The sequence below is a fragment of the Onychomys torridus genome, chromosome 21 (genome assembly GCF_903995425.1).
Source record: "Onychomys torridus chromosome 21, mOncTor1.1, whole genome shotgun sequence".
Lineage (NCBI taxonomy): Eukaryota > Metazoa > Chordata > Mammalia > Rodentia > Cricetidae > Onychomys > Onychomys torridus.
Window position 1 is genome coordinate 3,995,827 of NC_050463.1, and position 27,115 is coordinate 4,022,941.

The 27,115-nt window shown below is 41.0% G+C and overlaps 1 protein-coding gene across 12 annotated transcripts in view; it reads left to right on the forward strand.

Annotated features, from left to right (window-relative positions):
- The first annotated feature begins 6,178 nt into the window (after positions 1-6,178).
- LOC118571372 (zinc finger protein OZF-like) overlaps positions 6,179-27,115 on the forward strand; it is a 62,947-nt gene continuing 42,010 nt past the window's right edge. For 3 of the 12 annotated variants that reach the window (XM_036170315.1, XM_036170320.1, XM_036170326.1), the window contains exon 1: positions 23,960-25,878. In XM_036170315.1, the coding sequence (XP_036026208.1) occupies positions 25,876-25,878 (3 nt within the window). In that variant the 5' untranslated portion in view covers positions 23,960-25,875. Of the gene's footprint in view, positions 6,306-9,321; positions 9,529-10,479; positions 10,673-12,068; positions 13,441-15,209; positions 15,370-16,971; positions 20,170-20,244; positions 21,659-23,959; positions 25,879-26,001; positions 27,085-27,115 lie in introns of those variants that run through there. The other 9 variants (XM_036170323.1, XM_036170321.1, XR_004943354.1 and 6 more) reach the window with 8 other exon arrangements.

Consider the following 27,115-nt stretch of genomic DNA (forward strand, 5'->3'; position numbering starts at 1 on the left):
TAGCCTTGTATTGAATTCCAACTAGAGAATAGCTCACCAAACAGGATTCAATGTAACTTTTCATTAAAAGGATGAAACATGTTTCAGATTTCTTTCTCTTGCGATTCTGCTTTTATATTGAGACTCCCAAGGTTCATAGTTTTAACATTAATTAATAAAATCCTCATAAACTGGGCTGGAGAGATGGCTAAGAGGTTAAGAGCACCGACTGCTCTTCCAGAGGTCCTGAGTTCAATTCCTAGCAACCTCTTTGTAATGAGATCTGGTCCCCTCTTCTGGCCTGCAGTCATACATACTGTATACATAATAATAATAAATAAATAAATCCTTTTTAAAAAGTTTTAAAAAATCCTCATAAACTACTAATCTGGCTCTGACAAAATACCATCACTATTGTATAACCACAATCAATAATAATGCTAATTTATCTGGAATTTTTGTCTTTTTAAGAAGGTTTTGTTACTTTTTTTTTTTTTTTTTTTCTGAGACACGGTTTCTCTGTGTAGCTTTGGAGCCTGTCCTGGAACTCGATTTGTAGACCAGGCAGGCCTGGAACTCACAGAGATCCGCCTTCTTCTGCCTCCCAATTGTTGGTATTAAAGATGTGCACTGCCACCACTACCCGACAAGAAAGATTTTAGACTTCAAGAGATCTAACCCAGCAATGCCCACAGGCCGAGATAAACTTGAGAAAACTACTACCAAAGTACGGTGTGCTTCCCTATCAGCCTATTTCCTTAAAGGGGCACCTCTTTTCTCTCTCTCTCAATATTGGAACTCACCTTTCTCATCTACCAGGACCTTGCACTTAAAAAATTCCAAATGTACACCTAAGAGAAAAGTTTCCTCTTTAAAATTCCTTAACTTCATGTTCTGCTATTAATATATATTTGTTCCAGCAGATTTTTTTAAAGGTTACAGACTGACCCAATCGCTGCCTGTACCCTTCCAGCAGAGACTGCTCCTAAGTTGCTTGCATGTCTCACAGAGCCTGAAACAGCCTGCTCTTCCTGGGTTTCCACTGCATTCTAGCCTTCAGGACCCCCAGTTTCACACCCATATTAGCAGGAAGCAACCATGAACAATTTCTACAGCCCTTTGTCACTTACCCCTCTTGCTATACTGAACTCTCCAGCCCAGGGGCTGGGCTGACCTTAAAAAAATGTTCTATTATTGATTGTGTAAATTCTACCCATGGTCCTGTTATCTATATGCTGTCACACAGTCTTGATATATATTTTTGATGATTGTTCTATTATGGAAATCTCACTATGTATATATTGTATGTATTGAGACAGATTGGTACTGCCCTCTCATAGCCAAATTGGTTTATTAATTGCCCTGATTACAAGTTTAAAGAGACTTTTCAGCTTCAGCCACAGCCTTGACTCAGCAAATAGACACGGCTATTCAGGTAAACTCTATCTAAATATATATATCATTGCAATTGGCTACTCAAAAAGAAATTGATCCAAGATTTATAGATAAAATCAATGTTCTATTCTTTTATAATACTCAGATTCAAAATATTTAGACACACTCAACAACATCATGTCATATTAACTAATCCTCGGTTTGCCATCAATACAAGTTATTGATGATATATTTCGATGATTGATTATACATATAGCTTATTGATTATAGATGATAGGTTACAAATATTGACTATCAATTATTGATTCTTATTAATTTCAAAATCATTACAATAATTGCTTGTCAATCTTCCAACCATCTTCAAACTTTTAACTATCCACATTCCTTGATGCCCTAGAGAGATTTACATGCTTCATTTTATAAAGTAAAAAAGGGGGAATTGCCGAGTGCCATGGGAGTATATAGCAGGTGACAACTATTGTTTGACAAGCCAACCCACCAGACATATAACTTCCTGATGGGCAGCCCCATGTTGCAAAGCTGTGGGGTCACTGGTTGTGGAAATGATTGTTTTCTGTCTGTAACTTTCAGGTGCCACCATTATACGTCCCTATAAGAACAGTTGTGGAGTGCTTTCCACAGCCCTTTGGTAATGTGTTTTACATCTTTGGGCACACATTTAGTTGTGGATTTCTGTTTAAGCTGTATAATTTTGATGTATAGAAATATTACCAGAATATTCTTCTTTACTGACACAGAGAAGTAACAATATTCTCAGTCTCAAAGATAGCTTTTTACACATTTGCAGACTTTAGAACTAGTCCAAAACAGAATAAGCTGCCCCTACAGAGAATACACAGAGACTATTGCTAAGTCAAGGCCAGGCTGTTTACATCAAGACATAGTCCTTGCAGTAGCTCTTTTTCTTCAAGTACTCTGAGGACTCAAGGTTCAGACAATTGTTTACTGTCTGGGACCCCTCACCAACTTAGAGCTACATGCATGGGTCAGTGTGACATTATTAGCCTAAGATATGTGACTTATCCTGTGTTTTGAGAATGGGTAAGGCCCTGAAAATGTAACTTATAATTGTCCAGATTTTGGCTGTGGAACAGAGCAGGAGCGATGTAGAGAGAGTAGCTGAGGAGGAGCAGCAAAGGGGAGCAGGGCAGCTGAGGTGGAGAGAGGCGGGGGGGGGGGGAGATAGAAATAGAGATAGAGATACATAGATAGATAGATGGATAGATAGAGAGAGAGAGAGAGAGAGAGAGAGAGAGAGAGAGAGAGAAGGAAAGGTGTAGAGAGACAGATGAGGCAGTGAAAGTGAGTTAGAGAAGCTGCTGAGTAGAGAATGAGAAGAGATGAAGAGCTAATTAGGAAGCTCTGAAGAGAGGTTTTTCAGAGAGATTTTTTCAAGATGAAGAGAAAGTTACCATCAGAAAGCCTCTGTGTTTCTTTATTTTTTCCCTCAGACAAGAATATTTCTTAAATCCTTGGTACTCTGAGAGGTCTTCTTTTTGCTACCCTGGAGCAGATTGGGAGCTGGTCTGTCAGTCTGTGATAGGACCGAGAGAAACATAGGGCTCAGAAAGACTTCTAAAGATTACAAATGAAATCCACATAATAGGGAATAAGAAAATATTGACATCAAAGGTGATTTTAAAAAACATAATTGATACATCTTAAGGTACATTATTCTTAAAAGAAGACAGATTCAGATTGCTAATTTCCCACATGAACTTCGAGCTGAGATAGTGTAGTGCAGTCCTGGAATACTACCACATGGGAGGCTGGGGAAGGAGCATCACAAGTTTAAGGACTAGCATGGCTACGCACTGAGTTGACAAAATATTTGGGCACAGTCCCTATCTCTAAATAACTTTTTACTAAGACTCTGTGTGATAAGTCTTTGCACCCTGATGCAGTAATTCAAATTAAACCGAATCAGACCGAATTGGAAATGCCCATGTTTAATGGGTAAAGCATTCCTCCCGGGTGATTCCCCAGCCCCTCAGAGAGGAGAGGGGGTCGAGAGACTGGAAGAACCATATGTCTGTTTTCTGGGATGCAGCTTATATACCCTGTGGTCTTGAGCCTCTCTGGGGGAGGAGCTGTGTTTGGTGGGTTTTGAAGGGGCGGGTTTGGAGAAAGAGATGGGGGAGGGGAGCTGAGGTGGCTCTCCCACCAGGACACTGTGGACATACCCAGGCCAAACACTGGAGGGGCTCTAGAAAGAACACCCTGTATTCTCTACCCCCAAATGAAGATAGAGCTACTATACCCAGTACACTGGAACAGGTGGGTCAGAAGGGGGCGCTACGGCAAGAACCAGCTGGTTGGCTGAGTGAGTAAAGGCACTGTAACCAGTTAGTAAAGGCTGGAGGTCAACCCAAGAGAGAACCCATGTCTCCAACCTGTCCTCTGACCTTCACACATGTGTTCTGGCATGTGTGTTCACACACGTCTCAATGGCTCAAATATGAATTTTTTAACAGAAAAATGAAAATAAGAAAAACAAATATGCACTGAAACTAAAAAAAATCAGCAAAATAGCTTGCTGTGTGGTAACTCAACAATTGACCAGAATAGAATTCCTTCAGAACATTCTTTCTTAGGGTAAAACAGGAACAAAAAGTTTTTCACAGAAATACTTATCTCCTAGGTACTTTCTTTTGGATTAAACAACTAACTCTACTTCGAGTTGGCAATGAAAGAAAAAAAACAAAAACAAAGAAAGATATAAGCAGAAATTCATAATAATAATTCCTTAGCATGATGTACCAAGAAGTATCTATTTGGTATGGACTTTGCCTCAGGCCAGCTTTCAGGACTTACACAGCATCTGGCCTGAAGACTGAGTCTGTTCTACTGTTATCCACTGATTACTGAGTTCCTCTGTGACAGGAACAATTTATTGTGCACACTTCTCACCTCTGAGCATATGGGATCTTAAGAGTCTGCAGTTCACCATGCATCTGGCCAGTGACTCCCCTAGGAGCTAAGGTGATCCAGCCACCCATCACCTTTTGCTTTCTGGTCTTTTTAGCAATTGTTTACAAGTTGTGACAATAGACCCACGTGCACCGCAGGCCCATTCAGAGGCTGTCAGTGACTGTCCAGCCACTTCTTAATCACCATTAGCATGTGACTCCACCTGCTAGTTTCCAAGTTCAGGTACAAATGAGTAGCCCTGGGAAAGTAGATTACAGAGCCAGAAATCATGTAGTGAGTCAGACTGAACCTGTCAGTCAAATGTTCTCATGGCTTTAAAGAACCCTCAGCGGAAGGCCTGCAGGCAGGTCACAGGAGGAAATTCCTCCACAGAGCAGTGGAGCACAGCAGTAAAGCAGCTGGACAGGGATTCTTCATGCCATCGCCACTGCTGCTGGCTGCTGCTTCAGCACCGTCACAGGTTCCAGACTGGGTGTCCAAAAGTGGACGGTGGACATGGGGGCAAAGGCCAGGGTGCCATAGTCCCACGTGGACTCCAGGACAAAGATTGGCACTAATGGTCCCAAAACCTGGGATGGTGGAGGCTGCATGTGCTTTGCCATTTGCTCTTTTGAAATAGGGCCTTGCTTATAACCCGGGCTTGCTTAGATCTCACAGTGATCCTCCTCACACAGTGTGCTCAGTGCAGAGTACAGTTGTGTGCCACACCTAGCTTCTGCTATTTAATGCGTAAATGTGCTGAATTAATACAAGTCAGGCATGGTTTTGCAGGCCTTTAATCTTAGCACTCTGCAGCAGAGGCAAACTGATCTTCATGTTCTCGAGGCTAGCCTGGTCTGCATAGTGCATTCCCATCCAGACAGGGGCACTGAGTGAGACCCTGACAAAGAAAATGAAACAACAGGAGCGTGATGTAAACAGTTTTTCTTATTTGGTTTACTTAATTTTCACTGACAATGCAGAATTGAGAGAAAAGTAAACCTGTAGATTCATATATCAAGTGAGCAGTAAAATATGCATAATTTAGTCATGAGAATATTGAGGCTCTATAGCAAATATGGAATGATTAAGTATAAATACTCACTGTGATCTCATTGGGATTAGTTGAATAAAATCCTGTATTTACATCGATGGACTTTTTCTACAGAATAATGGTTTAAGAGATCACAGATTTTTGGTGCATATTGTTAAATCAAAGTTTCTTTTTATGAAAATGAATATCACAGCACGTTTTTCACAGCCTGGCCTGAGGTATGGCTAGCCGAGATATGGGCAGATTTCTTTTGTCCTTAGTTTCTGGTGCCCCAGAAGTGCGTCCTCAGCCCCCAGGAACCTGGTAAGAGTTGAGGTCTGACTCAGCACATGCCTGGTCCATGCAAAGGTTCAAGCTGACTGTTTGATTTCTACCTGAATGGTGGGGGCCCCTCACTCCACTCTGCAAAGGGTTTGGTGGCCCGGTTGGTCTTGCCAGTCCAGATACTTACTTACTCTGGCCCTACTGGGTAAACATCTGAGTTCAGGTTCATTCTCATCAAATTGCTTTGATATGTTAAATAGGCTCCTTAGCTGGTTGTCGGGGTTTGAGACCTAACACCCTGTGCCCAGGAGGAAGAAAGTGAAGTGCCTACTGACTGCAGGAAAAGTGTAGGGACGATTTTGCAGTGCAGGCCCAAGTTCTGCTGCAGTGCCATTCTCTGCAAGTCTGGGGGCAGTTCTGTGCTTGGAGTGGACTTCAGGATTGTTAACTGCTGTGCCGTTAGGAAACTCTCTATGGGAGCTGTCCCTGTCACTCAGGCATCACTAGCCAATCAGGACCTCGAGATGGACTGCCAGCCAGAATAGGGGCGGAAACTTCTGTTCCGCCATGCTGCAGATTCGGTGACTCCCTGAGTGCGGGCTACTCTCCTGATCCGTGTGCTGGGCTGTGACTCGCTGCCGGGAGCTGTGAGGAGAGCGAGGCAGGCTCGGGATCCGCCTTGGTAAGCACGGGGCCGCCGTCCCCACGCGGGGAGAAGCCAAGGGAGCTGGTGTGGGCTCCTCCCGAGGCAGTGAGAACCGGCGGCCTGATGCGGTGCCCGTGTGGTCCCTGAGGTCCCTATTGCCCTTGCTCCTTGTCCTGTCGACCTCTGAATAACTTACTCCTTTGGTCTGCACCTGCACATGGCATGGGAATGGGGTAGGGGGAGTACTCTGTGTGTGGATTATCTCCTTATTGCGACTTCACCGTGGGCGCATGCGCCGCTGGGCACCCTGGAAGGCAAATTTCTGCACTCGCAGAGCCCTGGTCACTGTATAATGTCTTCTAGAAGTTCTGCACTTGGCCTTGAACGTTCAGGTGTAGGATTCATCTGCAGTTAATTCTGTGTAGGGCGTAACGTCTTTGATATTAACAGATTTGCATGTGGGTGGTAAGGCCAGACTTACTAGGTCTCCTGTTGTAATGTGTCACGATTAACTATATATTAACTATTTTTATTTGTTAGTTTTCTCCTAGATTCTGTTTATCTCTTCTTTCCCAGACAGTACAGACATTTTTTCAGGTGGTTGTGAAGTCAGATGTTGTTACGGTGTGTGCTGTTTATTCAATCTTGTGTTGATAATTTTTTCCATTCCTTATGACTTTTTTTGCCATCGGTTTTCTGTTGTTCAGAGTATAAATCGTTAGCGTTTTTATTGGACTTTTATTGCATGTATAGCTTAAATTCTGTACTGAAATAAGACTGAGACATTCCTGACATTTTTCTCCTTTTATTGTGTTCCCTGATTCTTTTAATTACAGTTGTAGTTTTGGCTGCAGATATTTGTCACATTTCTGTGTATTTCTGGCTGTTTTATCTATAGAGTCATATGAGAGATAGGGTATGTGTCTTTAGTTTTTGAACATTTGTTTATTTCATGTGTGTGAGTGTTTTGCTTGCATGTATGTATGTTCACCATCTGTGTCTTTGGTGCCCACGGAAGACAGAAGGGAGCATTGGATGCCCCACAACGGGATGTAGGCATGATTGTGCATCACCATGTTAGTGCAGGGAATTAAACTCATGTCTTGTACAAGAGCAATAAGCGGCCTAAACTGCTGAGCCATCTCTCCATGTCCTAAATGTAATAAATTTTCAAAAGTTACATGTGTGTGCGCACACAGACACACACTGAAAATCAAGTGTTAAGAGAGTTGAGGTTTGCTTAAAAATCTGCCTGGGGGGGGGGAGGTTGGGAGATGACTCAGTAGGTATGCTGGTTAGATTTGGTCAGCTTGACAGAAGCTAGAGTCAGACTGGCCTGTAGGAAAATCTATAGGGTATTTTCTTGCTTAATAATTTGTGTAATGGGGTCTATCCTGCTGTGGCTGGTGCCACCCTGGGCAGGTGATCCTGAGTTCTATAAGGGTCAAACTGAGCAAGCCATGCTAGCAGGAGGGCAGTAAGCAGCATTTCTCCAGGTTGACAACATATGTGGAATGCATAAGTCTATGGTTTATGTGAGTTAGCAAACTGTTCCTGGCCAGCTCCTCTTGGTGTGTTAGGTAGAGCTGGAGACGTGTAATTACTGAAGATAATTTTCTTTATTTTAGCTCTAGGAGGGTGTTCTATGATCGCCTCAATCCCAGTGTGTAGCCTACAGGGCCTTGGTGTTTCTGTCCCCCCGAATCTCCTCAATTCTTGGATTAAAGGTTTGTAGCACCACAGAGCCCTGAAACTACCCATTTGAGTCATAGAGTGGTCTCTCCATTGCAGTAAGACAAAGGATTGGTGTGTGGAGTGTGGTTTTTCTCTAAGCCCACATGGACATCTACTACAGACACGATCTACCATTTCCCCAAAGCCTTAGTTGCTCTCTCCTCTCCTGCTCTGCTTACTGGTTAGGTGTCATTCTGGAGCTGCCTGCTTTGTCTGCTGTTGCTACAAAGGCCACACCAGTGTCCCACAAATCTCTTCTCACCCTGCTTTTATCCCTGATCACATGGGAAGGGATATCTCTCTGTGATTTGGGGAAAATTTCTCAGACAAGTCTTTCATTCTGCTTGGAGACACCCTTATTGAAATCCTTGTCAAGAAGACACTTCTCTTTGTTCCCGCTCTTTCCTGCAGTTCCACAACTTCCTTATGCACAGATGGCCTCTGTGACCCTTTCCTCATCTCCACCTTCCAGGAGCTACCTGCAGTCCTGCAGTTTCTGCCAATATTTTTAAAAATTCTCTAATCAGTCAGGCAGTAACTTATTACAAATGTATTGCCTTGTAGAAGTATATTAGCTTTTTAGTTTGTATGTTTGTTCAGTCGGGGTCTCAATATGTAGCTTTGGCTCTCCTGGAAATCACCAGGCTGGCCTGGAAACCATAGATCACCTGTGTTTGCCAACTGAGGTCTGGGATTAAAGGTGTGTACCACCCTGCCCATTTTGTCCATTATGTTCTGAAGTTAATAATTTTGATACAAATTTGCTGATGTATACTCAGTAGTATTAATCTCTTTGAATGTCTCTCTGTGTATCTCTAATAGTCTTTCCCTTTACAATACCATATCCTATTCAAACCTATCCTGTTTGCTTTCTAAAACGAGTTTGTGTTTGCATTTGAAATTCTGTGACATGGACTAAATGCATTGAGCACACATTACATAAACTTATTTTCAGTAAAGGGTACATATACAATGTAGTCAGTATCACCCTTTCTTTTATATACATATTTGGATTATTTTCGGATGCAGTAACCTGAATGTAATGAGGGAGTAGTGGGCTTTGCTGAACCCTTCCAAGCACAGTCTATACCCAGATTGCATGCTGGAAACCTGCAGAATCCTCATTGCTATAGCTAAAAATGTGAGTCACTTCTTTTAAAAAAAGGAGGACAGGAGTTTCTTGGTTATTGGTGCTCCTGTGATTTTGATTGTGAAAGAATAAAAGAATGGTTGTTTCTAAGGTTCACTGAAGATAATAAGACAAATTTTGCATAATTTTCAATAATATGTCATACATTTTTCTGGTACTATATTTTAGGCTACAAATGGGAAGACAACAACATTGAAGAACATTGTCAAAGTTCTAGAAGACATGAATGGTGATTTTCATATGAAAACTAATACAAATGTGCCTATGAAGAAAATTGAATGTGCTTTGAGCTTTCAGGAAAAGCAACAGTGTAAATAAGCACAGCTTCACGTGTATTGATGACTCTTAAATTCTCTCATCAACATGTACCTCAAGGTGAGATAGCTGATCCCTGTTTGCCAACCATATGTCTAAGAAAGAAGACAAGGAAACAATGCTTTAGCAGATGTCATAGTTTTTTGTTTCGGTGTTTTTTGTTTGTTTGTTTGTTTTCTCGAGACAGGGTTTCTCTGTGTAGCTTTGTGCCTTTCCTGGATCTCGCTCGGTAGACCAGGCTGGCCTCGAACTCAGAGAGATCCGCCTGCCTCTGCCTCCCCGAGTGCTGGGATTAAAGGCGTGCGCCACCACCGCCCGGCAGATGTCATAGTTTTAATCATAGTCCTGAAATAACAATGTTGACAACTGAGCATGGTGGACCACGCCTTTAATCCTAGAACTTGTGAGTCAGAGGCAGGTAGGTCTCTGTGATCTTGAGGTAGCCTGGTCTATAAAGTGAGTTCCAAGATAGCCAGGGATGTTTTACAGAGAAACCCTGTCTCGAAAACCACACACACACACACACACACACACAAAGTTGAAGAACTTTCTTTCAGTCATTTAGTTTCATACCGTTCAAGTGTAGCAAAAGGTACACACCTTGATTAGGGGATTAGTGTATGTCCAAGGCTTTGATAAGCAAATCAAACATATTAAAGGAGTGTTACTCATATACTTGAAGTGACTTACCATAGTTTAATGAGAGGGACAGTTTTTGAGAGTCAAGAAGGTTGTTTTGGTGGAAAGACCTTAATCCCTATACCACATCTCTATGAGGAACAAAAAGTTAAATGTTTGAATGATTGAAAAGTTTTATTTTTTGTTATTCTTCCTTTACTTGGTGCATTATCTGTTACTCTGGATACAAACCAGGTGATCCTGAGCAGCATGAAAAGAAGCAATGTACTGCTCTCTCTTCCAGAACAGTTAGAAAATACGTAGTAATCCTCAGTATGCATAGACTTGGTAAGTGTGATACAAGTTTACTATTAATTTGTTTTCCAACTTCAGTGGGAATACATCAACAAACTCACTTTGGAAAAGAGCCTTGTGAGGACAAGGAATGTGGACGTTCTTTTGTCTGTCCTGGATCACATTACACATGGAGTGTTACAGAAAATGTTGTGAATGCAGGGTGGTAAGGCTCTGAGTTTTTTCAGTTTTCTTCAAAGATGTGAAAGAACTCATACAGGAAAAGGAAGTGGTAAGTGTGAGCCATGTACTAAAACTTTAACTGTCACAAGTATCTTAAAACATACACTGGGCTTGAGAGATGGCTCAGAGGTTAAAAGCACGGACTGCTCTTCCGGAGGTCCTGAGTTCAATTCCCAGCAACCACATGGTGGCTCACAACCATCTGTAATGAGATCTGGCGCCCTCTTCTGTATACATAATAAATAAATAAATCTTAAAAAACAAAACAAAACAAAACAAAAAACCTATACATAAGACCCCCTAATGAAGAGGAACCCTATGAATGTAATAAACATGAAAAAATCTTTAGGTCTATTTATAGGAAGGAACTCATTTAGAAGTAAAACCCTATGAGCATAAACACTGTGATAAGTTTTTTAATATTCCAACACTGTAATAAGTTTTTTTTAATATTCCAAACTTCTCTTCGGTTTTTTGAAAGACTTCATACAGTTGCAAACATTCACCACTGTGGTTAATATGGTAATGCATTTATATGTCCTAGTTTTCTAAGCAGACATGAAGGAAGTCATCTCTGTGTGTGTGTGTGTGTGTATTTAACTCTATGAATGTAATCCATGTGGTATGGCTTTTGCATATTTTAATAGTGTAGTTGGAGTTTTCCTGCCTGTCCCAGTAAGGACAAATATCTTACCCGCCAGTCCCACAGTCGCTCAGACCCAACCAAGAAAGCACACAAAAACTTATATTGCTTACAAACTGTATGGCCGTGGCAGGCTGCTTGTTATCTACCTTTTCTATTTTAAATTAACCCATTTTTGTTAGTTTATACTTTGCCACATGGCTTGTGGCTTACCAGTGTCTTTACATGTTGCTTCTCATGGCGGCGGCTGGCGGTGTCTCCCCAGCCTTCTACTTCCCAGAATTCTCTTCTCTCTTGTCCCGCCTATACTTCCTGCCTGGCCACTGGCCAATCAGAACTTTACTTACACAGAGCGATATCCACAGCATAATAGTCTTCGAAAATAAAAGAAAACATCATGCTAGTTGAGAAAACCTATGAGTGTAATCAATACGGTAAAGCCTTTTCATAGTGCAGTAGTCTTCACACACATGACACTTGATGTCATACGGGAGAGAAACATTATGAATCTAATCAATGTGCTAAATCCTTTGCAAAACAGAGTCAACTTGTAGAATAACGAGAAGTATTACTGTGCATTACTAGAAGGACAGTTCCTCCTTAAACCTTACATTATCCTCCCATTTTTTGATCCAAAGGGTTTTTTGTTTTTTTGTTTTTTTGTTTTGTTTTGTTTTTTTTTTAAACAGGATTTCTCTATGAAACAGTCCTGCTTGTCCTGGAACTCGCTCTGTAGACCAGGCTGGCCATGAACTCAAAGAGATCCATCTGCCTTTGCCTCCAGAGTGCTGGGATTTAAGAAGTGAGCCACCACCACCTGGCCAAAGGTAGGTCATTTAAAAACATATATCAGCTGGGTGTAGTGATAAATGCCTGCAATTTCACCAAGTGGGAGACAGAAGAAGGTAGATCTTTCTGAGTTTGAGTCTAACCTGGTCCACATCGCCAGGACAACCAATGCGATGTAGAGAGTTCCTGTCCTAAAAAAATGTAAATAAAAAAACCAAAAAGTATATATCATATTATGGAACTTTTCCTAATATAATCTGGACTCTACTCAACTAATCCTTTTGTTGTCGTTATTCATATCAAGAGAACTGTTAATGATGATAAAAAGCTTTGCAGAGTTTATTTACAGGGGGATAGAAATCCATTCAATCCTTCCATAACCATGTACCAGAGACTTTTATCACCTCCAAGGATGGAAGATAGGAGTAGTGGAGCAACCACATCTTCAGCAGCATAATGACATTTGGGGCTGGAGAGCTGACTCAGTAGTACCGCTCTTGGTCTGTTCCCAAGTTTGGGTTCATAGCCTGCACATCAGATGGCTCAGAACCAACTGTAATTCGATATCCAGAAGATCTGATGCCATCTTGTGGCTTCCTGGGGTGCCAGATATGCAAATGATGGAAAGATATATACATATCTTTATATTTTATATAGTATATATAAAATAAATATATTTGTATATTTATATATATGACTCAGCCTTGTAAAAAGAGCTTTCTTTGTGTATTCATCAGTATTTTACAAAATTAAAATGAATATTTAATTCAGTGTATTGTGAGAACACATTTCTGGAATGGAGCCCTGTGAGGAGAATTCTGAGTATTGTGGAAACACTAAGAAAACAAGCCAAGAGTCTTGTGACCTTACTTTCTTCGAAACAGGGCTTTGTTCTTGGAATGTGTTTCCTTGTTCCTCATAGATGTAGCAGATAGGAGTGAGTAGACCTAAGATTACTCATTATTGCTTGCTTTCCTTATTCCATTAAATGTATACACTTCTACAGAAAAACATATTAGTGCCATGCATGGCTAGTCCTTATGATTGTCAACAGGTTGAACTCATGGGAAATTTACTCATGTGAGCTTTCTTATCTAGCAGGGTACAAATTTTCTGCAACTCTGTATCTTATACAAGACTTTAGTTCACTGCTTGTATTGGTTCCATTCTACCAGCTTCCCCCACCTCCAGAGTCATGGTGAGTGGTTCCTGGAACAGGGACCTGAAATCAGCCAAGAGATAAGAGATTGGGGACCCTAACAGAAGAAGTGAGTGAGAATAAGAGGGCAGAAACCAAGGAAGGCTTTGCATTATGTTGACTTTATGCATCATTTTTTAAGAAATGGAAGAACATAAGTATTAAAATCGCATCTACTAGATTGCTTGTAAGTTGCTTTTGATTAAAATCCCCGTTTTCCTGAAGAAGGAGCTTTTAGATGAAGAAATATGGGACAGAGTCTTAAAGAATATTGAAAGGGCATATAAACAGGGGAAAAGATTCCCTTGTAGTTTGGAGTCACTTGGCCATTAATTCAGGCTGTTAATAAAATATTTAAGGAAGATAGGAGAATATTAATCAGGAGGGAGAGATAACAAATTCCTTGAATTAATAAAAATAGGTGATCAAATTTAAGATTGGTAAATGAGGCAAAAAAGAATATCTTCCCTGTTTATGCAAAATCAAAAGTAAAAATTTCACCCCAAAAGCTAAGATGATGATGATGATGACTGTCCCAGGCCCCTTACTGTAGCCTCTTTTAGATAGATATCCCCCATTACCTGAAAATGGCCCTGAAGCACAGGGTGAGGAATTGGATAAACAATGTAACCTTAAATTCCCTCTAGTTTCTGAGGAGAACTTAGGAGAGCCTATGAAAAAGCCAGCGTTATAACACAGGCAATCTTGGGTATGCAGATAGAAGAGGAATTTGTTCACCAATTCCTTTCCTGCCTTTTGAAATGCACTTGGTGTTTCAAGTAAATTGCTGCAAAATCAAAATATTTAACACCTAATTATGCACTAACCATCCTGTTTAAAACTCTAGCAGGAGAGACAGCTTCAAACAGTTCCCACATCTTGAGAGGCAAGGGAAGAACTACAGCTATTTGAATCCAGACTAAAAGAGACATTTGTGTATCATGGGGATCCTTCACTGCTTTTCAACTTAGTTAATTTCCCACTAAATTGTCTCCTACAGGTATTAAAACACAGGAGAATAAACTTCTGGAATCAATTTATTTACATGATAAGGGCCATAAAATACCAAATGCTTACATTACTATTTTTGCTCAATTATTAGATCAATAGAGGAATTTATGTCAACAATTATGGATTTGATACATGCTGTATTATATTATAACTGAATCAGTTTCAAATAGTATAATTGGGAAGCTGTGAAGAGAGGTTTTTCAGAGAGATTTTTCAAGTGAGTTCCAGGAAAGGCACAAAGCTACACAGAAAAACCCTGTCTCGAAAAAAACAAAAACAAAACAAAAAAAGAATGTATTTTTGTATTCCTTCCATATATAGCAGTTGGGAATGGATTTACATGAGATTGTTTAGTATTTCTTGCTTTTGTATTAAATATTCATACCTCTATAGAGATACTTTTGCCATGTGCAGTTCCTCCTTGTTGTAAACAGCTTGAACTCATGATAACTTTACTCAGGTGACATTTTTTTTTTAAAGATTTATTTATTTATTATGTATACAGAAGAGGGTGCCAGATCTCATTGCAGATGGTTGTGAGCCACCATGTGGTTGCTGGGAATTGAACTTGACCTCTGGAATAACATTCAGTGCTCTTAACCTCTGAGCCATCTCTCCAGCCCCCAGGTGACACTTTTTAATTTAACCTCAGAGTAATTGTTTGGGGCCCTGTATAATGTTGGCTGTTGCATCAGACTTTACTCTGCCTCATTTATCAGCTCCATTCTTTCAGGTCCCAATGCCTCTACAGCCGTGACAAGGCTCCCCACTTGAGCCACCCCCATTCCCCATCTTAGAGATTCTAGGTAGAGCCTCCACAGGTGACCATACCCCAAGCCCCTCATTGTGGTAGAACCTGAATGTTTACCTGTACCCTATGAGAGAATACCAGCTGTAGCTATGTGCTAGTAGAGATAATCACGTTTATTTTATGTGTGTCTGCAGGGGGTGAACACATGCCACAGTGCATAGGTGGCAGCTAGAGAATAACTTGAGAATTGGTTCTCATCATATTAGAAGCAAACTCAGGTCAGTAATACTGGAAGCAAGCCACTTTCTCAGCCGATTCAACTCCCTGACTCTAATTATACATTTTGAGAAACAGGTGAGTGTATGATTGTGGGGAGTAAGTAGCCTGTCCATGACTGGTAGAACTTCATGTGTGGGGGAGTACAAGATGAGTGTATTATCATGGCTGCCATCTTTGCATGTGTGTGTGTGTGTGTGTGTGTGTGTGTGTGTGTGTGTGTTTGGAGAAGTCTTCATGGGTGTGTGGGTTTATAGGAGTCAGTGTGGCAGGGGCATTGTGGATGCACCATGTTGCCTCTGTGAAATTATTGCATAGCAAGGTCAGGATGGAGACTCTGCCCCACTTACCAAGCCATGCCCAGTCATCTTGGCTCCACCCACCTTGCCCTCCTATTTGCCATTGCTTTCTCTGGCCCAGCCCATACCCTGTCTGCTGCTGCCTCTTCCTGTGTTGTGACCATGCTCACCCTTACCTGCCCCCACCTCATCCAGCACTGGCTTAGTCCACCAAGATGATGGTCCCTCCCCCTCACTTTGCCTGCCCTCCACTGACTTTCCTGACACTTCTTTCCCTTCCAAGGCCTCAGCCACACCAAGCCTCTGGTCCTGCCTCCAGCTCTGGCTGCATGCTCCAGGCCCTGCATGAAGCTATTGGTGCACACTTGGCAGCAGATGCATTTTATTACTCTTATTATAGCATTCAATAGCCTTAAAGCTGATGTTAATCAGTTAGTAGATTCTGCGACCAATTATATTCATGTACCTTTTTACCTGAAACTATCAAGTTTCATACAGATACACATTTTAAATGAAGAGCCTTAAAAAGGAGAGTTCCCTTAACTCAAAAAAATGGCAAAATTAACAAGTTCATGTTGTGAAACTTGTCAAACTTTTCATAGGCCTTGATTGCCTTCTGGTAACTACCCTAGGGGTAATATGTAGAATGAGGTATTGTTAATGGATATAATGAACCTTAAAAAATTTTTGTAGGTATGCAGTGGTAGCTCATGCCTTTAATTCTAGCAATTGGGAAACAAAAGTAGTGGATATCTGAGTTCAAGGCCAGCCTGGTCTACAGCATGAGTTTCAGTGCAGCCAGAGGTACACAGAGAAACACCTTGTTAAAAACAAAGAAAAGTTTTTGATAGGATGCAATATATATATCATTGTATTGATGCATTTTTAGCATTCAATGGGGCACTGCCTTAAGTAATAAAAAGGCTTCATTAGTTATATTACATTTTTAAAAAGCTTTAAGTACATGCCTGTTGCTTAACAAGTAAGGCAGATAATGTTCCAGTTTATATGTCACAAAAATTTAAAAAAGTTTTACAACATTGAAATATTAAACATATTCCTGATATCCCCTATAGTCCTCAGGGACAGGCCATCATTGAAAGAACTAACAGAACATTAAAAGCATGTTAATTAAACCAAAAGGGGGAAAGACAGCACTTAATCCTGTGAACATCCTATTTGACTCACTATTTACTAACTTTTATGAATCGATAATGATCTTACACCTGCCAAAATTCATTGTCAGTCTATTATTGGAGAAAGTATTGAGCGTGATGCACTATATCCTATTTGTAGGGGAATGTCTTCAATGGAAAAAAGGAAAGGAAATATTTAATGGGAATGTTATAAATGTGAAAAGGGTATGATTGTGTTTCCACAGATACAGGTGATTGTTGATTTCAGACAGACTGCGGAAAGATGAGTAAGTAACCATGGCTTGACCCTGATTTCCTCCTGAAGAAATGGCTCATCTGACTTTGGGTCAGACTCCCTGAATAATTGCCACACCATCACCTTCCAAAAATCAATTGTATCTTTCCTACCCGGAGGTAGGTGAAAAAATTAGCCAATGAAAGAGAAGAAATGATTCATTTTATGGGGCTAAATTAAACACCTGAATCCTTGTTCTTTACCCTGTTAGTGATCACCACTGTTCAAGTAAGTGAGGCAAAACTATTCTCTTCCTCGGCTTCTATTCCTAACCCTCCCTTAAACCCAGTGGCACACTGCGGGGATTCCAGTCTTCCAATTTATACTAATGACTCTAATTGGATTCAAGGACCCTATGACAGTAGAGGTTCTTTGCTGTCCAATGAAGAGTATTTAAATTTAATTTCATCTTACTATATAGGACTTGAAGAACTTCCTATTTGTTTCGGGCATGAAGTTCATTGTTTAAAAGTTGTATCTAATGGAAAGTTATCTATTATTCATAATGGAACAAAAAAAAAATGAAGTGAAGAAGACCATGTTCATTTTAGCAGCTAAAGGGTTTATAAGGAAATATTACTAGAGATCTTTTCATTCCACCTCATTTTCCCCCTCTTGCCTCACTCCTGTCGTCTCAGAGGTAAGTGAATAGATACGTTGGGAACAATGTTGGGGACCAGTAGTGCAAGTTCTTGTTATACTTCTGATGGTAGTGTCATTGGTTGGAACCTTGTAGGTTCTGCTCACACCAAATTGCAATGCAAAGAATTCAGATGTTTCTGTAATAATAATACCATCACCACCCATAGTAATGGTTCTGAGGTGTTAGCATGGCAAGAGCCACGATGTTCCCCACCTCTCCTCATTTAGAAGGAGGAGCCGTGCAAAAGTATCTATGGAAACTAATATCAGCCTTAGGTAACATTTTGGCTTGAAGGAGAATCTATGGAGAAATACTTCTAACAATGAAACTATGTTCCCTTGGCGCGTGCGCGCACCCACACCCACACCCACACCCACACACACCCACACACACACACACAATGTAGCTCATAATACTATGGCATGTGTTCATCTTCCTTATTTGTTCATGATTGGAAAACCTACTTGAAATCAATCTTAAGGATATATATCTTGTTCCAATTTTTCTTTATATACATGTTGAAATGCTGATACTCCTACCATTTTGAGCTTCCAGAGCATTTATATACTTTGAGCCCAAATTGGTGTTTGAATGGCTGTACAGATGAATCAAGCCTGAGAAGAATCTTTCTCCATGTTTATGCTTCGTCATGTATTGGATCAAATGAAGAAAAAGTAGTCCTTTATCAAAGCATGCAAAATGTACATTAAATTCAAAGATGGCATTCTAATTTAGTAAAAGAAATTATGGAACACTCAAAGACCTATAGATAGTATATTGCACACTGAAATCACTGATATAGAATCTGCTGTGGTTATGTTAGGTAATGAAATTGTTAGCTTACAAAGACAATTATCATTAAGATGTCATTGGAATGTAACTCAGTTCTGTTACTCATGTGCATTGGCATGGGATCTTGTTCTCTTGGGACAAGGATAGAAAACATTTATTAAATCTTGGTAATATGACTCAAGAAATGAAATAATCAAATATTGGCAGAACATTGCATGGACTACTGGCTATGGATATTAGAGGGTATTGCTAATGGGTTGGGGAAGTTAAATCCATTTCATCAACTTAAGTTTCAAGCCCTTCTTATCTATAATGTTTATGTTTATTGTTTGCTTGCTTTTGTTATTTTTAACAGTCTGGAACAAAGCCGCCCAACATCAAGAAATGACTCCACATCGAGCACGTTATTCAACATTATGTTACAAAATTTGGCTATTCAAAAAGAGGGAAATGAAGGAGATTTGCTGAACTGACATCAGGCCAGGACAGTGCATTTGCCAGAAGTTCCTTGAGAACAAGAGGATGTATTTAGGGTTATGGCAGAATACTGCCTTTACACTCCAACAAATGTTTCCTTGGCCAGGATTCTTCACAATTATGTCTGGGAGAAAGTTCAGTCAGTAACATACGAAAATCTGTTCTTTTTCCACCAAGAAATAAGCGAACATTAGAGATTAGTGAGGCTGTCACTGCAGGTGTCAGGGAAGCCAACCTCAGGAAGAGATTTGAGTGAAAACCTGGCTCAGATTGACTTTGTCCACCTGTTTCAGACTCTGGGGAGTCTAATCGCAGGCATGTTACTGTAGGCATATTTAAACACAGTAGAATCTGGGAACGGGTCTCTAAGCAACAACAGTTCCCATAGTCATTCTACTGCCCATTGCACAACAGAGCTTAAGGTGTGACTTAAGCAGAGAAACTGTTTTACAGAGTCCATGTGACCATGAGGGGCTTCTATATCTTAAAGTCCTAGAATCTGATGTGGTCTCTGAGATAGCATAGAGGTCAGCAGGTCATAAGGTCCATGTGACAACTCTTCTCCAATGGGTCAGGACAGTCTGAAAGACACAAGCAGAACCTCACCCTGATGTCAGTAGATCATCCCTTTCCTTTTTTGTCTCTAGGTCTTTCCATTTAACATATTCTTTAGACTCTGTCTCCTATAGGGAAAATACTTTTGGGCAGCAGTACTGTCCTTTAAAATGAAAAAAATTAAAGATAGGTAGATGCAGCATAGTATGGAGGATTTTGGTGGGTATATACACACCTTTTTCACTTTAAGTTTTTCTCATTGCAGTATTTGATATTATAGTTCCTCAGTAGTTTGATTTTTGTGGATTGTAAGGGATTTCAGTAACATGATTAGTAGTCCATAAGCCGCAAAATTGTCTAAAGTGTTTGCTGGTATAATCAGGGTCATTATCAGTTTTTATTTGTTGTATGAACAAAAGGGGAAGGTGTATAACAGATGACCAATGGCATCGGAGGTTGTTTCACCTCTGTGAACAGAAGCAAGGATCATATTTGAAAAGCTATGGACTTATGTGAATATATTTTAAGCGACCAAATTCTAAGATATGAGTAATTTCTGTTGCCAATGGTGTTGGATTTAACCCCCAATGATTAGTTATGACAGTAGAGTAAAATAACAAGTAGGATGGGGCACTGGGCGGTGGTGGCGCACGCCTTTAATCCCAGCACTTGGGAGGCAGAGGTAGGCGGATCTCTGAGTTCGAGGCCAGCCTGGTCTACAGAGTGAGATCCAGGACAGGCACCACAACTACACAGAGAAACCCTGTCTCGAAAAACTGAAGGAAAAAAAAAAAAAGGATGGGGCCTGAGAATTTTACCTGTAAGGAATTGGCATTTTGATGAAGTTTCATTAGATTCTTGAGCAGCCTGGTGTGGGATTTTTCTTCCTGGAAAGAAAAACCTAGGGGCAAGGAGAAGACCAGTCCATCGGCTTGGGCACTGGTGGATGTTTATGAATCTGGCAAATTAGAATGAGCATGATTATGAGTTATGAAAAAATGCTGAGTTCATTTTTTTACAGATGTCTGAAGGGACAGAAATAATTGTAGATTAAATCTTGCAGTTTCTAATAGAGGAACTGATTGAGTGCAGTATGCAGAGTCCATTAAAGTACTCAGTGGTCAGGGCTGTCTACCAGCTGGTTACAGCAAATTCAGACAGTTGAACTGGACAGGTAAGTGTGAGTATAACCCTTTTTGAGGAGCATGTGGAATTTATATGTAAAACATGTTTCTCATCCTCTTGAAGAGCCATCTGCAAAAGCATTAAAAGCACTCTATAGGATTTTTAGATGTAACTTTAGGCAATACCCATGGATTATCTTTAAAAATATCTTAAAAATGGATCTGTTGGATAATGATTATCTATGGATCCCAAGTAACATGCTAATGCAACCTGCTAATTATCTCTGTGAAACAAATAATTAACCTCAGTTTATTTAATGGCACAATACTTTCTGTAAGCCCTTTACTAGTAAGTTGTTTAAGACATTTTCTATCATTTTTAAGTCTATAATATAAATAAGGAGTTACAGATCACTGGAACACAGGATAATGAATTGCATTTATCTCCTTAAGTTTATATGCTAGTTCACACAGTGGGCTTTCGATACTCAGTGAGGTCCCTGGAGAGGCTTCAGCAGTTGTAGGTGTTGGCAAATTGAAAAGCCTCTTCCTGGCAGTTAAAGATTCATCCTTATAGTTCTGATGTTCTAGAAGTACTTCTGCTATCAAAATCTGCATTAGTCTCAATTTTCTAGGGGAACAAAATGATAGGATATATATACAGAGACAGAGAAAAAATGGTTTATTTGAGTGACTATTGGCAACAGTACAACTAACCCAACAGTCACTGGGTGTGAATGGAAAGTCCAATAAGCCAGAATTTGCTCAGCCCATGAGTGTCTGTCTCTGCTGCTCTTCAGTAAATCCCTCAGTTCTGAAGAAGTATGCTCTAATGCCAGTGAAGGAACAGAATTGCTACCAAAGCAAGAGAAAGCAAGCATAGAGAGAAACTTCTTCCTCCTCGTCCTTATGTATCCTTCAGCTGGTGTGGCCCAGGATAAAGGTGTGTCTTCTAGATTTAGGATGCAGATTGAAGGCCTGCTTGTTGCTACCTGAACCGTGATCTACTCAGTGGATACAATGTATTCAGAGTCCCGCTTTGCACAGTAAGTGTGTTTTTCCCTGTGAGCCATGTCCCCAGCTCCTGATATAACACCCAGCATCTCCACTTTATCCTAGGCTTTTCTTATACATGTCACTTGTTACATGAGATCTAAGTGGGAAAAGCTTTCCAGTCTTTCTCTCCCAACTGGATTTTATGGTTTCTTTTGTTTGTTTTGTTCTGAGACAGGGTCTAATGTAACCCAGGATGCCTTTAACTCTTCTATGTAGCTCAGAGTGACCCTAAATTACACTCTCCCACTGCTGAGTGCTGAGATGAGAGGCATTAGTTTATGCCATATGGAGAATGGAACCCAGGGCTCTACGCATCCTAGGCAAGCAGTCTACCAACTGAGTCTCAGCCCCAGCCCCTGGCTTATTTATTTTTCTTTTTATTCATTCATTCATTCATTCATTCATTCATTCATTTTACATACCAAACCAAGTTCCCCCTCCCTCCCCCTCCCTCATCACCTCAACCCCCCCCCATTCACTCATCAAAGGGGGTAAGGCTTCCTATAGGGGTACAACAAACTCTGGCATACCAAGTTGAGGCAGGACCAACCCCCTCCCTGCTGCATCATGGCTGAGCAAGGTGTCTTATCATAGGGAATGAGCTCCAAAAGCCAGTTCATGCACCCTGGCTAAGTCCTGGTCCCACTGCCAGGGGCCCCACAAACAGATCAGGCCACACAACTGTCACCCACATTCAGAGGACCTAGTTCAGTCCCATGCAGGTTCCCTAGCTGTCAGTTCAGAGTTTGTGAGCTCCCACTAGCTCAGATCAGCTGTCTCTGTGATTTTCCCCATCATGATCTTGACCCCTCCTTGATCATATGATCCTCCTCCCTCTCTTCAACTGAACTCCAGGAGCTCAGCCCAGTGCTTGGCTGTGCAGATCACTGCATCTGCTTTCCTTAGTTATTGGATGTAGATTCTGTAATGACAATTAAAGAAGTCACTAATCTGATTACAGGGAAGGCTAGTTCAGGCACCCTCTCCACTATTGCTAGGTGTCTTAGCTGGGGTCATCCTTGTGGATTCCTGGGGTTTTCCCCAGCACCAAGTTTGTCCTTAACTCCATAATGACTCCCTCCATCAAGGTATTTCTTTCATTGTCCTCCCTCTTCTTCCCTCCCCCAACTCAGCCATCTGGATCCCTCATGTTCCCATCTCCCATCCCCTCCTTTCTAATACCCCTCCCAGTTTACCCAGGAGACCTGAACTATTTTCTCTTCTGGAGCCCTCCATGCTTGTTGCTGTTAGGGTCCTCCTTTTTACCTAGCTTCTCTGGAGTTGTAGTTTGTAGCCTGGTTATCCCTTGCTTTGTGTCTAATATCCACTTACGAGTGAGGACATATCATGTTTGTCTTTCTGAGTATGGGTTACCTCACTGAGGATGATTTTTAGTTCCATCCATTTGCCTACAAATTTCATGATGTTATTGTTTTTTTTACAACTGAGTAATACTCCATTGTGTAAATGTACCACATTTTCTTTATTCATTCTTTGGTTGAGTGGCATCTAGATTGTAGTTTCCAGGTTCTGGCTGTTACGAATAATGCTGCTATGAACATAGTTGAGCATATGTCCTTGTGGTATGATTGGGTATCTATCCAATAGTGGTATTGCTGGGTCTTGAGGTAGATTGATTCCCAATTTTCTGATAAACTGCCAAAGTGATTTCCAGAGTGGCTGTGCAAGTTTGCACTCCCACCAGCAGTGGAGGAGTGTTCCTCTTACTCTGAATCCTTTTCAACCTAAGCTGTCACACGTGTTTTTGATCTTAGCCATTCTGACAGGTGTGAGATGGTATTTCAGTGTCATTATGATTTGCGTTTCCCTGATGACTAAGTATGTTGAGCAGTTCCTTAAATGTCTTTCTGCCATTTGAGATTCTTCTGTTGAGAATTCTTTGTTTAGCTCTGTGGACCATTTTTAAATTGGATTATTTGGTATTTTGCTGTCTAGTTTCTTTGAGTTCTTTATGAATTTTGGATTTCAGCCCTCTGACAGATGTGGGCTCGGTGAGGATCTTTTCTCATTCTGCAGGCTGATATTTTGTCTTATTGACTGTGTCCTTTGCTCTAAAAAGCTTCTCAGTTTCAGGCGGTCCCATGTATTAATTGTTGCTCTCATTGTCTGTGCTACTGGTGTTATATTTAGGAAGTGATCTCCTGTGCCAATGTGTTCAAGGCTACTTCCCACTTTCTCTTCTACTAGGTCCAGGTTCAGTGTAACTGGGTTTATGTTGAGGTCTTTGATCTATTTGGACTTGAGTTTTATGCATGGCAATAGATGTGAATCTGTTTGCAATCTTCTACATGTCGACATCCAGTTATCCCTGGCTTCCTTCAGATGTTAATCTTGATGCCTCTCTTAGCACATCCCCCTGTTCCACACACAATATTAATGTATCACACTTGGCCAAAAAGGGGTTCGTGACAAATTTGTCATTGACATTTTGAGTTCTTTTTAGGAAATAAATAATTGAAAATATCTAGAAGTAGTCCTACCTCAGGCTATTAGTCCATTTTTTAAAAGATGGAAACTGGTATCTTGGCTCACACCTGTCATTTCACTTAGAATGCTGACGCAGGATGGTTCCATGAAGTACAGCTCAGTCAGTAGTACATTGCAAATCTGGGCCAGTTTAGACTACAGTGTGATATCCTGTGCACAAATAAATGAGCAAATGGATTAAAAAGGGTAGAATGCAGCCTTTCTGAATGATGAGCTCAGAATTTGTTTTATCTTGGTACATTGCAGTTGGTGTGTCAAGACCATTAGTACTCACCTGGAGGAAGGGCATTGTCATGACTGAACACAGGGCTAAGAATTTGATGATTTTACATTCACATATGTATGTATTTATTTGTTCTGGGTGGTGCATGCATTTTCACACATGCAGCAAGTTGGGAAGTGATTCTTTATGCAACAGTGCACTTTTCGAGTTCAGAGTAGAATGTGCAGGAGTTGGTACTCTATAGATTCCAAGAGATTAACCCTAATCATTAGGTTTGGATACAGGTACCTTGAAGCAGTCTTGCTGGCACAGGAATTCTACTCTCAAATTTCTTCTTGGCATCTATAAACAAAGTGTCAGTAAAAAAATAAAGATTGACTATGGTGTTTTTACCTGATTGACGTACAACTTACACAAGTGAAAGTCACAATTCTAAACTGTTTCACCATTCACATCACTTTATTTTGCCATCACTGCTCTAATTCTGAAAGTGTAGGATTAGGTGAGACCCTGTCTTTCAAAACAAAAGTTTTCAGGTTGTGTTGGCACACCACTGTGACTCCACTATAGGCAATGGGACCTGGAAGAAAGGAATGGATGAATGATGTGGACTACAATCTCATTTAATAGCCACCTTTAGTCATAGCCCCAGACAATTTAAACTGAGGGATAAGGAAGGTTACATGTGTAAAGTTCTCACGAGTTCAAGCTGTATACAATCACCAGCACAATTCAGATATGGAAAACACATTTTTCCATAGAGGCATAGACATTTAATTAAATAACAGCAGCAAGCACAAATAAATGAGCAATCTGAAGTAAAAGCACTCCAGTCCTTATACAGAAGGCCGGAAAGTGTTAGTATTTTGGCTTCCAATGTGCAGCTGCAAGGTGTGAGCAATCCCAGATATGCCTCATTGAAATTGTTGATGTGTGGTGAACACCAATTAGGTGGTTTAAATTTAACCTGGATGGTCTAGGGGCCCTTTCATCTGTGAGGCAGGAGAATCACTCCACTGCACATTGTTTAATGATATGTGTTTGCTTGAGACTCTGGTTTTTTTGTTTGTTTTGTTTTATTGTGTGCCCTGGAGGAAGAAAGGGAAGTGCCTACTGTGTGCAGTTATAGTGCAGGGACAACTTTGCAGTCCAGGTGTAAATTCTGCTGCAATGCCCATCTCTGCAGGTCTGGGACAGTCTTTCTGCCTGGAGTGGAAGCCAGGGCTGGGGAGCATTGTGTGCTGTGTCCCTTCACTGCATTCTGTCCCTAAGAGAGCAGCTCCTGTCACTCAGTCATCACTAGCCAATGAGAGCCTCCAGATGTACCCAGCAGTTATAATAGGGGAGGGCACTTCCGGTCCACGGTGATACCAGCTTGGAGTCCTGGGACTGAGGGAGGATCTGTTGGTTTTGGGTGCTGGGCTGTGATCCCGCTGCCTGGAGCTGTGAGAACTGTCTGAGCTTGGAATCTATGCCATGGTGAGTCGGTGTGGGGTTCTCCCGGGAATGTGGAAATTGGCGACTGGATTCAGTGTCTTGTTAAATGCCTCTATTCTTGCAAGGTCACGTGATGTTCCCTGTGATCCTCCGTTGTCCCTCTAGGTCCCTCTGAAGTCCGGTGAAATCCACTGTTACTGCCACTACAGGGGCAGTCTGGGAACCTGCATACTCTGAATGATGACACTCTATCGGCTGCTCCAATGGAGCAGGGGCCAAGTGTGGAAATCGTTGTTGCTGAGGACTCTGCAGGGCGTGCATGCGACGCTTTCATTGTCGCCATGGAAGCATACTTGCTTTCTCACAGAGCCCTGGTTTCTCTATTGTCTTCTGCACTTGGCACTGAACATTCAGGTGTAGAAGCCGTCTGCAGTTAATTCTGTGCAGGGCGTAAATTCTGTCACTAACTCATTTGCATGTAGATGTCAGGGTGGTCCAGTAAGGCCAGTCTTACTGGGTTTCCTGGCCTCATGTATCATAATTGACTCTATATTGTGTTATTTCTACGTTTTCTCTTAGGTTCTGTCGATCTCTTTGTTCTTTCCCAGACAGCACAGTCTTTATTGCAGGTGTATGAGAAATTTTGAGATCATATGGTATCACTGTGTTTGCTATTTTCTCAATCCTGTATTAATTATTTTATTTCTTATGACCTTTTCTCATCAATTTTCTGTTAGTGATAACAAAAACTGTTAGACTTTTTATTGAACTGTTGCTGAATCTATAGCTCAGAATCTGTAGTGAAATAATACTGAGGCTTCCTGTCTACATAATGGAATTTCTCTCCTTTGATCAAGGTTTTTGATTTCTTCAATCAGAAAGTTTTGGCTGCAGACCTTTGTCACATTTCTATGTATTTCTGGATCATTTGTGATGTATAAGAGATAGGAGGTTATGTGCTTCTAATTTTTCTACATTTATTTTATTTCATATGTATGAAATACATATGCTTCCATGTATGTATGTTCACCACATGTGTGTTTGGTGGCCATATAAAACAGAAGGAGGTACCAGATCCCCTGCAACAGCATCTATAGATGACTGTGTGCCACCATGTTAGTGCTGGGAATCAAACCCAGAACTTCTACAAGAGCGATAATTGGTCTTACCTGCTGAGTGATCGCTCCAGTCCCAAACTTGACAGATTTTCAAAACTTTATAGCTGGACAGTGGTGGTGCACACCTTTATACCCCAGCCTGCTCTGGAACAGGCACCAAA